We start from the raw sequence: 14,467 nt of genomic DNA, 5'->3' as shown, positions 1-14,467 counted from the left end.
TACCGCTGCCCCAAGGCCGGGGTCCCCGTCTCTGTACGACTGGCCTCCCCCAGGCAGTCACCTATTTCCCTGCCACTTCCCTTCCCAGGGAAGGAACCAGCTAGGCAGGCAGTCTGTTTGAAATTATGGCAAGCAGTTTTATTTTATGTTATGACTAAGAAATACTGACATTACAACGTGATTACCATAGAGCACATTTGTTCTGGAGGATAAAATTGATTATAATTTGTAATATTTTGTATGCTGGCACAAAACTATATAATAATAATAACATAATTTTCTTTTCATATATTAAGTTGAAAAAACTGTACTTTCCTGAGTTCTTTTCTCAGAAATCAATTTCTATAAAGGTATGATGGGCTAAATATCATAGCTGTGTAAGTACATAGGTAATTATTTAGAAAAGGGAGTTCTCTTATGTGTTCTTACTGGCTTCAGAGTATCTCTTTTCAGAGTATTCTTTTCTTTCTTTTAGACGCTGGTCCCAGTATATTGTTAATACACCGTCCTGGCCTTGTCTCTTTTTACAAATGCCGAGGGCTTTAGTTGCCAGGGCAAGTTTATTCTTCATTTACTTTCCCCCCAGATAGACTGTCACCAGTTAACATGGGGTGACCCGCTCTGCGCAGACCCCGGGGCGCCTGGACTCGAGGCAATGTGTGATTGCCTGTCTTCCTTTCTCTCTTCCTGTGCACTTTCCCTCTTCCTCTCTGCTAAGTTCTGCCCAGTAGAACCCGGCCCTCCCTTTTCCTCACCACCAAAGCACACTGCCAGCTAAGCCATTCCAGGAAATCAGGTGGTTTTCTGACGTGTTCCCCAGTTGAGGGCTGACCGAGAGCCTGAGGCCGGACAGCAGGATCTGTTTGGGCTGTTGCAGGCTTAATCACTACTCTTTTAAAAGTTAGATAAATATAACAGTATGAATCACAATGCTTATAAATAATTCAAAAACAACTGTTAAAAAAAAAATCACTGTGTATGTAACCCAAGGGCGTCAATCTAGGACTTAGACACGAGAAAGTCAAGCATGATAAAGGTACTAAGGGTTTTTTTGTGAGAAGTGGAGGGCTGCCCTTTAAACATTTTTTATTGATTTTAAAAAGTTACAAACATTAGTTCATTGGGGGAAAAAAATCCAAACAGTCCCAGAGCATATGAAGTAGGAAGTGAAAGTCGCTCCTCTGGAGCCCCGCCTCCCTTCCCTTCTCCTCCCCTTGCCAGCCAGCTGCACACACAGACACACACACGGACACACACACAGTCCCATTTCCCAGGCATGAACACATTAACAGTTGGTGTGGGTGGAATGTTTATTTAAAAAGTTGTTGTTGTTGTTTTTAAGTAGAATTTCAAGACAACAGTTTTGCAAGGGAAAACATTTATAACCTCTGGCTTTTGCCCCACAAAAAGGAAGGGCAGGTTACGTGTCTACGGAAATGGCAAAGCTGTGTTGGGAGCTGACTACAGAGTGGACCTAGGCATCTGGCCCTTCCCCACCAGGTCCCAGGGCTGGAGCACTTCACCCCAGTGCCTGTGACAGCCCAGTTTCCTGGGGCCCCCCTCCCTCCAGCTCTGCTTCTTCTCAAGTTCGCCATTAAGTATTTCATGAGCTATGACAGGTGAAGGGGGTCCATCTTGTCCATGCATTGCTGTTGTTGGACTAGGGGGAGGGACAGGCTCAAATACAACATAAATAGGAAGACAGACTATAAAGAGGTGGAAACAAAGCATCGTGTCTACCTCTGGTTAGAAAATAATAGGCAAAGTTTAAAGGAGGAGGTAACATTTGCCGTGAACTTTGAAGATCTGGTGAGATTTTGATGATGGAGACAAGGCTGGGGAAGAGGAAGTCAGCGCTGAGACTTTAAGAAAAGGTGTAGAGATGGGAAAAGTGAAAGGCTTAGCAGCTAGATTTCGTATGCATAGGAAAATGAGGGGAAATGAGAGTCGGAGGGGAAGATCTGTGTGACGTTGGGAGGGTCTTGATTGACTGCCAGGCTGGGAACTTAAACTTGACTCCTTGAGGGTTGTACGTGGGAGGGGAAGGCTGATGTGGGCCTGGGTGCAGCGGGCGCCCCAGAGATTCACGAGGCAGTGCTGGGTGGGCACTAGGAGCGAGGGCGCTGCAGCCCGACTCCTGGGGGTCTGAATCCTGGTGCCATCCCCCGCTAGCTCTGCGCGTGTTCCTTACCTCTCTGCGCCTCAGTTTCCTTCTCTTGAAAGTGGGGATGAGAAGGCTTGTGCTCATCACAGGGCTTGGGAGGAGTGAGCAAATGGACTCACTCAGAGCCTGGCAGGTGGTGGGCCCCCAGCACGTGTCCACGATGGTCAGATCCGAGTCATTTGGGTACCTGCTCAGTCCACGTGAGAGGAGCACCTTTTTATGTTGTTAGCTCAGAGAGGCAGCACTTTTCCTGACCTTATATTAAGCAATCAAGCCAGTTAAACAAATAGCTACCTGGAAACGTCCTGGGCTTGTCTCTAAGAGTCTAGATTAATCACAGTGTAATTTACTTCATTTAAAAAATGTGATTATGTGATAACCTTGTCAGGTTTATTTGTGAGATTCATTCTGCTCTACGTACAAAAAAAGTACTAACTGTAGCAGCCATTAGTGAAGCTAGTTCATGCAGTTTTTAAGGAGGTTATGTTTTGACTCATAAGGATTGTAGAAGTTATGGTAAATCCGTTTTTATCATTTACCTGACTTGTTAACAGGAGCAATTCTGTTTGCTTTTTCATTTTAAATGTTACTTTTAAATTTTCTGAATTAAAACCTGTTTGTCTCAAGCTTCACAATTATCTGAGGTGCATTCGTAAGAGAATGTAAATTTGGAAAATGAACCCATCAATTTTATTAATACAATCCTGGACAAGTGAATCTTTGCAAATGAAATAGTTTTGTGAATTGTCTTAAATTGTAACTGTTTTAGCATCAGTGATAATGTGACTCGTTCTTCGAACCAAATTGAAAATGACTAATGCTGAAAACGAACAGTTCTGGTAAAGTGAAACTAATTCTTCAGCTTTTCTTGCTTTCCGTGGTTTACTTTCTTCTTAGCGCTGTCACTGACTCTTACCTTCTGTACAGCTCTTAATCTAAATAGAAGGTAAGAAGCAACCTGCAAGGAGCCGCCGCCTCGTGTAGCAATGGAAGCCGATACACAGTTCACGTGTCTTCCTCAGGTTGACTATATTCAGAGTCCATTCTCATCAAAACCTTTTATTTTGAAATTCCAGTGTTATGAGAGAGAGGTCAGTTCAAGAACAATTAGTTTTTATGTTCAAGAGCTGGAGCCTTGTCTTCTAGGAAGGGTGAGAGGGGCCAGGAGTGGCTTGTATCAGCTGCCCTGACCCAGCATCCTGGAAGCATCTGTCACTGTCAGCACAAACTCGGAATTCTTTAGGATCCTGAAGAGCAAGGAAACCTTATTCTCAAAAGTTTAGTGGCTTGATTCTGGGAGGAAAAAGTAGTAACATTTAAGAATATTCTTTCCGTTTAGATCTACGGAGTTGGATTCTAACTGGTCTTGGTTTCAACTGCGATGCATGCAAGTTGGAGGAAATGCCAATGCAGTAAGTTCATCTCAGCCGTGTCCTTCTTGTGTGCGTGTGTGCTGCACTAGGAAAGGAGTTCACATTTGCACGAGAGAACTTGGGAGGCCCTGTTGGACAACAGAAAGGCATGGTGGGCTGAGGAGTTGGACGACCCAACTGGCTTGTTTTTCCAGAAATCTATTAAAAATGTAATAAACACAAAGCTCTGGATTAGAATACAGTGATAGACAAATGAGACCCCTCCCACAGGCAGAGACAGAGCAATTAAAGAAGTAAATAAACAAGAAAATAACAGGTGTTGATAAGTGCTTTGAAGAAATTAAAACAGGAAATGATGATGCGGAGGACCTGGGAGGCTTCTTTATGACAGTATGGCTTTTTAATGCCTGAGGGTGACTTTTGTTCTCAGATGGAATGCTTCCAGCTTCTTTCATCTCAATTTTACTTAATTTATTAAATCTACAAATTAAAAAACCTACTTTCCAAATCTTCAAATATAGCACATAAATATCATATGTCAATTTATAAACTTAGTAACTTCTGTGTAAAAAGTAACTTTTTAAAGTATTTAATTAATTTATAATTTTACAAGAGCAAATTTCCTTAACCCCATTTACAACCCTAACTAAGGATCCTCAAACATTTTAAACTTCATTTACAAACTCAGTATATCTGATTTCTAAAATACCCAAGTGGCAGCCCTACAAATCTAGCTAGCAAAATCACCCTTTATCTAAAATACCGTTAAGGTAGGGAGGGTATAGCTCAGTGGTAGAGCACATGCTTAGGCCTGGGTTCAACTCCCAGTACTTCTATTAAAAATAAATAAATGAAATGAATAAACCGAATTACCTCCCACCTCAAAAAAACCAAACAAACAAAAATACCATTACATATTTATAAAATACAAAAATATATTTATAATGGTATGCCAAAATAGTGTAGATTGAGTAAGCAGAATTCCTTCAGACATGCCATTAAACATTCAAAGTACAAGAAATCAAATTTGCACACATTTCAAATCAAAATTATATCTGTATCAGTTAAATATTTAAAATTAAAATTGTAAATCTAAAATAGTAGTTTTCAAAATACCATATTATTGTTCCCTAAGCAGAAAAATTGAATTTAAATTAATCAATTAGCTTATTTTAAACTTAAATTAGATTCATTTTTTCCATAGTGAGAGAAATTAAATACTAAGGAATATGATTTTGTCAGTACGAGTGATCTTTGGAAGGCTCCAAGCTACTGTAATAACTAAGTTGTTTTTTTTTTTCACTTTCCAAGAAACAATTTTTGTCCCCTGTTGAGAATGCGTGCCTTAAGTATTTCAAGCATGTTATTCGAAACCCCTGCCCATTGTCATTATGTCCACAAACTTGTTCTCCAACCTAAACCGTGGGTTTGATTGTATCTGTCCTCATTTCTAAGCCTTCCTAAGGTTGCAGAGGCCCCCACCCATCTCCAGAGAGCAGCTTTCTCATCTCAGCCAGCGGAGGTCGGGGGACTGGGGTGGGGAGGGGTCAGTCAGTGGTTATTGGGCTCAAGCAGCGGAACGGGGACCATCCTGCTTGGGTCTGAGTGCCAGCCCTGCTCCTTACTCACCCATGTGACGTTGGGCAAGCTGTCCACCTGCTGCCTCAGTTTCCCCGTCTGTAAACTGTGACTGATAGTGTTGCTCTGATGATTTAGTGGGGTGGTGCCCGCAGAGGACTTAGGATCTGGTACCTGTGTGTGCTCTGTACCATTTTTCATCCAGTTGGGTTAATAAAAGAATTGCTCACACAGGTTTTTAAAACACTTGCTTTATTTTAAGATGTGAACACTATAATTCATGACTGTACATGGAACCTTTGAGAGGCGTTTGAAAGCAGTTTTCTCTGATTGTTTAAACATCTTTTTTATCACCATGCCTGTGCTGTGGTCTCCCCTAATGAGGAAATAGTGCTGAAGAAGATGAGAGCATGGCTCCTGACCCGCTTGTCAGAAATTCCAGTTTACTGGAATCCAAATTGAAATGAATCCCTCATGAGTTAAAAGTAGCCCTGAGTGGAGAGCATCCCCCTAAATAACATTCAGGACGGCGGAGGTGGTTCAGTGGAGCAAAGACGGGCCAGTGATTTCATTTGCTAATGCAAGTCTCATGTCCACTTTCACCAGATGATCAATCCCAGGTCTGTGGGGGTATTACCCCTTTTAGAAGGAAAAATGTGTTTTCAAATTTTTCATGATTTAAATTATTTTGGTTTTCACTAGTTTGTTCAAAAAATCATTCGTAACATGCAGTAACATTTTTGATCACATGTTGGTTAATGCGGTGTTGCTGTTCCCCACGTACTTTCCTCTGCAGTCTTCCTTCTTCCATCAACACGGGTGTGCCACCAACGACACCAATGCCAAGTACAACAGCCGCGCGGCCCAGCTCTACAGGGAGAGAATCAAGTCGCTGGCCTCCCAGGCAACCCGGAAGCACGGCACTGATGTAAGCGCTGCGGGGCCGTGGGGGTGGGGGTCCTTTCACACAGACCCTCATCGCGGTGGAGAAGGGGGCTTTCATCCCAAACAGTAGAACGTTCCAGCCGATTCTCTTATGAGGAAGAACGTATGATGGGTTCACGGTCACTCTCAGCGAGGTCCTGTGAACACGGAGCAGTGCGTGCTGCGGCCCCTCTCCTGCGGAAATACAGTCAATACTCACCCCGTAGCCTTTTTTACGTGTATTTCTGTTTAAAGACACCTTATTTAGTATCTGTTGTTGACTCAGTAACACTAAACTCATGGCCAACAGCACTACAGCCCCTGCTGAGTGAAGCTGAGTGAAGGCTGTGTCTTCTCTGTAAGGCTGGTCACAGCCTTCGTGTGTCTGGGGACACGAGGGGGTGCTTCGCTGCACTCGGGGCCCATTTTAAACAATAAGATCACCACCAAAAAGCACAGAAACATGGAAAGCGTGTCGCTAAATAGACTGCAGAAAGGACAGCAGGAGCTGAAACATGAGGCAGGACGTTGCCTTGTTCAGCCTCAGCTGGGAATGTTCACCTCGGGGGACAGATTCTCCGCTGCTTTGCAGGGGTCCCCGCAGGATGGCAGGCAGGGGGGCTACAAGTAAATTGTAGCAAGTAGGCGAATTCGCAAATACGGAATCCAGATGACGAGGCTCGGCTGTACTTTGGAGCCTGCACTTAGCAGGTGTGAAGCTCGTCTTTCCTTCTCAGAAATGACTTGGGAGCTGGTGTTTATCTTCCAGAAGGTTTGTCCTGGAAGTTACTGGCTTGATACATTACGAAGATGTGCTCAGGGCCCCGTGTGGGCCTGTTACTGACTTTACAGTAATGGAAAGTACGAATCATTAGCAAATCTGTCTCTAGAAAAGGAGTGAAGGGTATTAAATAAAACCCTTTAGAGCAGGTGAGGTGCTGAGCAGCGCTTGTGATTTTGTTCCAGCTGTGGCTCGACAGTTGTGTGGTTCCGCCTTTGTCGCCGCCACCGAAGGAGGAAGATTTTTTTGCCTCCCATGCTTCTCCTGAGGTATGTGTTACACTCTACATAATTTTAAAGTATGCTTCTCAGATGTAAAATTATAAACATGAAGTTATAAAGGGCATATATTTAAAATGTTTCCATTAGGTAGCAGGCTAAGCGGCTACAGCAGGCAACCTGAAATATAGTCACTTCACGTAGAAATTAATTTCCCACCAGCAGTTCAGGGGTCAGCTGTCCAGGGTTGACCGAGGTATTTATTTTGCTGTTCTCTTTGTGTGGCTCCGTCTCAGGGTCCAGAGTGGCTGCTCCAGTTTATGACCTTTCCCAGCCAGTGGGAGGAGGGCAGACATCAGGAAAGCAAGTGCCCTATCTTTCACAGTCCAGGGGTAGCACACCACATGGCACTTCTGCCCACACACTGCTGGCTGGAAGGTATCCCATCCCCTGTTCCTCGCTCCCTGGGAGGCTGAGAAAGCCCGCCTACCAGTCTTCCTGCAGCTCAGAGCTTTAGGATTGACAAAGAATGAAGACAGATTCTAAAAGGAGATTGAATCTCATCTCCCTGATCTCGCTGTGTCTGTAGAACATATCTCAAGGTTACTGTGAGGATGAAATGAGTTAACACAGAGGAAAGGCACTGGTATCTAGCACAGAGGAAGCCTTCAACAAGTGCTGTTTCCTTAGCCTCATCGTTGTAGTCCGATAGTGCCAGTAACAATAATCCATGGTCCTTTTGTAGATTTTCCCCAAACCGCTTAGATCAAGGAACATAAGACCTGCAAAGCCTAAAATATTTACTAACTGGGCCTGTGAGGAAATGTGTGCGAGCCCAGGCTCAGAGCCTCGGATGTTCTGTTAGCGGCCCTGCCTCCTCCAGTCCTGCTGGGGTAGGGGCAATATCTGCTTAACTGCTGTTCAGTCCTTCTTTAACTAATTTTCAAGTAAAAATTGCGTGAAGTTGTTAGAAATTGCTAAACCTTGTTTTTTTTGGCTAATATAATTTGTATATTACGTGCATGTTATTATTGACAGAGTTAATAGTTACTCAAAGCAGTAATCAAACAAGATGGGAACAGAACAAGAAGAAAACATAAGGCGCTCTGTTGTGATCTGCTGCTGGTGTTTAATACAGAGCTGGATATAGAATATCTGTGATTAGTAGCGGAGAAATGTTAACAATAGAAATGATGGGCTAAAAAGAGGGGAGAGATGAACAGTTTGGTGTGGATTAGAGTTGGAGACATTAGTATGCATTAGTTCACTTTAGTGTGTCCCTGTGTGTGTATATATACGCATGTGTGTGTATATACACACACACACACACACGATGGAGAACTAATTATAGATGTGTGTGTACACACGTAAGTATATTACCTAGCTCTGTCCACTAAGAGGCCCAGAGACAGGATTCCCCGCACAACAGTCACACCCAACACCCGTATCTTGGTTTCTGAATGCCATTCTCCAGTAAGAGGAACCAGGGCTACCTGTGAAGAGATGGCAGATCCTAGGACTGGGGCTCCTGGGGCGGGTGAGCCTGGAGCACCTTATAGAGCGAGAGGTCGGGATGTGCTAGGAGGCCGGGGCTGAGGGAGTGGATGCGCACGTGTCTAAAGGACTCAGGAACCAGCCTGAAAGAGGTCCCAACGGTCAAAGTGGAAACAATCTGAACAACAAAATAGATAATGACCTTTTGGCTGTAATCCAAAGAATAAATAAATATCCATGAGTCCATACTGTTATAAATAGACGATTGAATAAGTGTGTGGGGGGCACAGTCTCCCATAGAGAAAAATTCCAAGTCATACATATACGTCTCCACCCCTCCCCTTCCCCTTGCATGTCGCTGGACTTAGTGACTCTCCTCCCAGGACTTGGAGGATGGAAAGGGGAGAACGGTGACTTTGCAGGGCAAAGACGGGCAGGCAGCACCCTCACCAAGGATGGGAGCTGGCGTCACCGGTGCTCAGTCGTGTAGGCGGGAGGCAGTGAGCTGCCTCTCTGGTATTCTTCCCTCAGGCCTAGTCTGGTTGTGAGAAAACATCAGACAAACCCACCAGAGGGGCTTTCTTCAGAACACCTGATCAGTCCCCTTCAAAAGTTTCAAGGTCCCCAAAACAAGGGAAGTCTGAGAAACGGTGACCAAGCAGAGGAGACTGAGGGGACGTGACGGGTGCAGTGCGGGCTCCTGAGTGGGTCCTGGAACAGAAAAGGGACATTGGTGGGAAAATCGATGAAATCGAATAAAGTCTGGAGTTTAGCTGATATTGTACCAATGATAACTCTCAGTTTGGACAAATGTACCCTGGGTATTTTAACATTAGAGGGAGCTGGGTGAAGAGTATGTGGAAACTATCATCTTTGCCACGTTTGTGTAAGTCTGAAATCATTGTGCAATAAAGTTTTTATTTAAAAAAAGAAAACTGAGGAATTTGAGCATTGAAACAGAGACTTAAGAATAGATAATTTTTTCTTTTTTTTAATTTTATTTATTTTTTATTGATGTACAGTCAGTTACAATGTGTCTGTCTCTGGTGTACAGCACAGTGTCCCAATCATGCATATACATGTATATATTCATTTTCATATTTTTTTCTATTAAACGTTATAACAAGATATTGAACATAGTTCCCTGTGCTATACAAAAGAAACTTTTTTAAAATCTATTTTTATATATAGTGGTTAACATTTGTAAATCTCAAACTCCCAAATTTATCCCCTCCCACCCCACTTCCCCGGTAACCATAAGATTGTTTACTATGTCTGCGAGTCTGTTTCTGTTTTGTAGATGAGTTCATAGTGTCTTTTTTTTTTTTTATATCATACGGTATTTTTCTTTCTCTGTCTGGCTTACTTCACTTAGAATGACGATCTCTAGGTCCATCCATGTTGCTGCAAATGGCATTATTTTATTCTTTTTATGGCAGAGTAGTATTCCATTGTATAAATATACCACAACTTCTTTATCCAATCATCTTTTGATGGCCATTTAGGTTGTTTCCATGTCTTGGCTGCTGTATACAGTGCTGCTGTGAACACTGGGGTGCAGGTATCTTAAGAATAGATAATTTTTAATATTATCCTTCCTTCCCACTAATCCAGGTACTCAGAAGGTGACTGTCTAAATTACTAGGTTTTCCAACCCTGTTCTGATTTGTTTCTTAAGACTTTTCTTGCTCTGCTGCCAATGACTTTTCTCCCCTCACTTCAGGTGAGTGGCCCAGGGTGGGCATCAGCACAACCTGAACCATCCCTGACACCGCGGGACGTGGATGCTGCTCCAGCAGACAGTGAAGGTAGCCCTGAGAAGTGGCCTGTTACTTGTCCTACGCTTCACTGGCATGCCATGAAACTACTAGAAGATGAGACCCTCACATTTAACAGGGAAAGATGCCCATGATCGATTATAAAGTGGGGATGAAAGATTGCTGAACATGGAATATGATCTCATGTTTGTAAAAAACAAGACCAAAATCATACACACAGTTAACATCACATTGCTCACTGGAGAATGAAATTACTGAGGATTTTTACTTTAAACTTAATATAGTTTTGAAGTGACTGAACTTTTATAATAAGTATATGTTACTTTTAAAATCAGGAAACAAGATCTCAATTTAAAAAACTATTCTGTAAATAGTTGATATCTAACGATTAACATTTGGCAGCTTTATTATAGGATTACATTTATTGTAAACATACTTACATCAGTTGCTTACATTTAAAAAATTGCTCATGTGATATAACATGGATCAAAACACTTTCTGTTTTAAAACTGAGCATTCTTTGTTACCCAGAATGTTAGTGTGAATTAACAACAAAAACGTTAACATTTGACGACTAAGCAGTGAACTTGTGGGTGGGACCCTCGGAAGTGCTGGCTCGTGTGAGTTGAACCTGGAACCGCTTTGAGGAACTTAGTGTAGCAGGAAGGACTGGACAGTCGCCAACCTTAAGACTGGGTGATAGAGCTGTGGCAGTTTCTGGCAAGGATTTTGCTGGAGGGCTGGAGAATAATTGGCATTTATCAAGTAAAGAGTCCACGAAGAGACTCTCAGTTGGTTTTATTAACAGAAAAACGGAGGTAGCTAAGTGTAAAACAAGATTTTATTCTTGTAAATTCAGCTCTGCGTGAGAGTGGAGTCAGGGAGCTTGTGGTGAGAAATGAAGTCATTTCATTTGTGTTGAATTACAGGTATAAGAGTGGGAGTGTCTGAGATGCCATCAAACAGCAGATTTTCAGGCGCCTGTTTTTCATTTTACTGGTCCAGGAGTAGGACTGTCAGTGAATCAGGATAGGAACATTTTGCGTCCTGGGGAACAATGAGTGGAGTTGGGACGAGTGTCCAGCATTTTGGAAAAAATAGTAAAACAAGGCAGAATTCCTTCTTTATTCTTTACACCAAGCTAAATTCAGGTGGATTGGAGAGTTAAGTATAAAACATGAAAGCATGAAGGTACTGGAAGACATGCGGGCAGGGCTGTTCTGTCATCCTGGATGGGGAAGCCTTCCTGCATATTCAAGCCTCATTAATAAATCCAGCCACCAGAAATGTAACATTTCTGTTCCAAAGATGGGCTTTAAAGACCAGTGATAAACATTTACAATTCATATATGGACAAAATTTTCTTTCCTTGCAAACAACCGCGACATGGCTGGTTTTTGTATGATTTGCAACCAGTGAGTTTTCTTTCATATTTCTTTTTTTATGCATGTGACTCTAAATGCCTGCAGAGAAGACGTTTACACATTTCTCGGTGGAGTTGCGTTTTTTTATTTCTGAGGCTTGCACTGTGCTGGCCCTTTGGTTCTGTTTGCTTTCTGTTTTTTTACTTGGAATGGAAATCTTGCCTCTGGTCGTCACGTGGCCGCCTCTTCTTTGGTCCCAGCTCCGAGTCCTCTCCTCAGAGAGGCATGTCCCGCCACAGCCATGTTCATGTATATTGTCTTCCTCTTGTGCAGCACATCTCAGCTCTGGGAATCACCATGTCCGTTAGCTTGAATGTTCATCGTGTGTCTCTTTCCTGGGCTGCGCACTCCCCCAGAGAGACTTTTCTTAAGGAAACTCCTTGAGCTATTGATCAGTTGCTCATTATCCAAAGGAGAGAAGAAAAAAAAACAATTCCGACACTCTCCTGACTAGAGAAAAGGTGGGCTTTGTACCCTCTGCAAGTACAGGTGATAATTTGAATATTGTTACTATGACAACTTATTAGCATAAAAGGCCTTCTGAGATTGAAGGTTACCTGCCACAGGAAGTCCTAGTAACTTCTGAAGCCCAGATGTCTCAGCTTCTTTTACTAACAGAAAACTAAGATCACTAAATACAGAACAAGATTTTATTCTTGTAAATCTATTAGAATCTGCATTCTTAGCTGAAGAATTTCTCCTGAAAGGTTTTGTTGTTTAGAATTCCATCTCCTTCTGCACCTGCAACAACTTTCCTCTTTCTTCTCCCTCTGAAATTTTTCCTAAGCAGTGGAGAGTTAGGGAGACTTGTTATCTCAAGGCTTAACCTAGAATTTCATCTGTTAGCATCGAATGACAAGGCACAGTCTTGAGTAAGTTTCAGGATTACACAATGAAAAGGAGAGAACAAAAGAGTTTTAACAAGTAGAATATGTGGCCTGAAATACTCCACTTCTGTGTTCTTGTTCACCGCTGTCTCTCCAGTGCCCAGAGCAGTTCCTGGCCCATCGCAGGTCATTAACAAACGTGTTGTCAGCTCTTTTTCTACAGAGTGTCATCTTCTCACTCATCCTGCTTTGCCTATTTAAATGCCTTAACTGACGTTTACCTTTTCACGGATTTATAAAAATAGAATACTTGAGTTCCCTCTAAACCACTCTTGGGCTTGCCTTTTTTTTTAATATTTTTTTAAACATTTTATATTTTTGTATTTTTTTATTCATTTATTATTTAATTATTTTATTTTGGGGGGATAATTAGGTTTATTTTTGGAGGAGATACTGGGGATTGAACCCAGGACTTCATGCATGCTAAGCATGTGCTCTACCATTTGAGCTATACCCTCCCCCCATTTGGACTTGTAATTTTAAAAATAACAGCTTTATTGAGATATAATTTGCACACCATAAAGTCCACCCTTTTACAGTGTACAATTTTGTGGGTTTTAGTATATTCAGAAGGTTGTGCTACCATCACTGCTACCTAATTTCCTAGCATTTTCAGCAGCCCCAAAAGGAACCACTATCCATTAGCAGTCACTCCCCACTCTCTCCCTGCCCCTGCCCCTGCCCCCAGCCCCTGGCAGCCACTAGTCTGCTTTCTGTCTCTAAGGATCTGCCTCTTCTGGACACTTCATATATGTGGAATCATAATACGTGATCTTTTGTGACTGCTTCTTGTGCTGAGTGTAATTTTTTCAAGGTTCACCCATGTTGTAGCATGTGTCAGTATTTATTTTCTTTTTGTGGCCAAATAATATGCTATTGCATAAATATACTACATTTTGTTTATCTATTTTTAAAGTAATGAATAAAATTTAAAATTAAGAAAAAACCTTGATGAAATTCCTAACCAGGCTCATTTTTTAGGTAAACTAGAAAACAGAGCAGGTTTCTTTCCAACTGAAAATTTAAGTGTCTTATCATTGATATAATTAGTATTAGAATTTCCAAGTGTTAATATATATTGGGTGTATGGTCCACATATGTACTAGGTGTCTCAGAACAGCTTACTTTAAAGCACTAGATCGTAAGGTAGAATTCCAAATGATATTGGTGAAGGAGACCACTAACATTTTTATTCTACAAAGCAACTGGATACAAAGTACACTTTTATTTTAATGGGCTTTTAATTCAAAACTCTTAAAATGATAGAATAAGGAGCTTGAAAAAAAGGCAACCATTGACAGAATTGGATAAGGTATGCAGTCCTGAGCAAATGGAATGTATTACATATTCAAAAGCACGTTTGGTGAGTCAGTTTTCTACATTAATATCAATATTTTTTAACTTTCAGGTGGACCAGAACAAGGACCAAGCGTGGAAGGTCTTAATGTACCAGCAAAGGCTGCTTTAGGTGATATGCATTACCCTATATTCTGATTTAGAGAGTGATATTTAATCAAGAAAAATGAATCCTGTCTTTGCCTTCTGCCTAGAACTTACAGAATAATATGGCATCATGTAATCTGTTAATGAGATTTATTTAAGCGAAAAATGCTGTTCTCCTTCAGCCAGGTTGATGACTGTGAAATGCAGCCATCTGTGTACCCAGCGAAGTTGCTGTGGATGCTTTTGATTTGCTGGTTTACTTTCCAGCACAAGCAGAAGTCAGAGCAGCCACACCGTTCCTAGTCACTCAAGAAATCTTAACGTTTCTTTCTCTTTCTGATTTTATCATAGGTGAATTTAATCTCTAATTTCTCATCATCAGGGAATTATAACCTGAAGTTAG

The 14,467-nt window shown here is 41.9% G+C and overlaps 1 protein-coding gene across 1 annotated transcript in view; it reads left to right on the top strand.

The window, feature by feature from the left end:
* Positions 1-14,467, top strand: part of ARFGAP3 (ARF GTPase activating protein 3) — a 45,492-nt gene that overhangs the window by 5,736 nt on the left and 25,289 nt on the right. Inside the window, exons 3-7 of the mRNA XM_015241679.3 lie at positions 3,504-3,576; positions 5,912-6,043; positions 7,006-7,089; positions 10,256-10,340; positions 14,030-14,089. Of these exons, the coding sequence (XP_015097165.2) occupies positions 3,504-3,576; positions 5,912-6,043; positions 7,006-7,089; positions 10,256-10,340; positions 14,030-14,089 (434 nt within the window). The remainder of the gene's footprint in view (positions 1-3,503; positions 3,577-5,911; positions 6,044-7,005; positions 7,090-10,255; positions 10,341-14,029; positions 14,090-14,467) is intronic.

The sequence above is a fragment of the Vicugna pacos genome, chromosome 12 (genome assembly GCF_048564905.1).
Source record: "Vicugna pacos chromosome 12, VicPac4, whole genome shotgun sequence".
Taxonomy (NCBI): Eukaryota; Metazoa; Chordata; class Mammalia; order Artiodactyla; family Camelidae; genus Vicugna; species Vicugna pacos.
The sequence above is the reverse complement of the archived record's forward strand: the minus strand, read 5'-3'. Positions and strand labels throughout refer to the sequence as shown.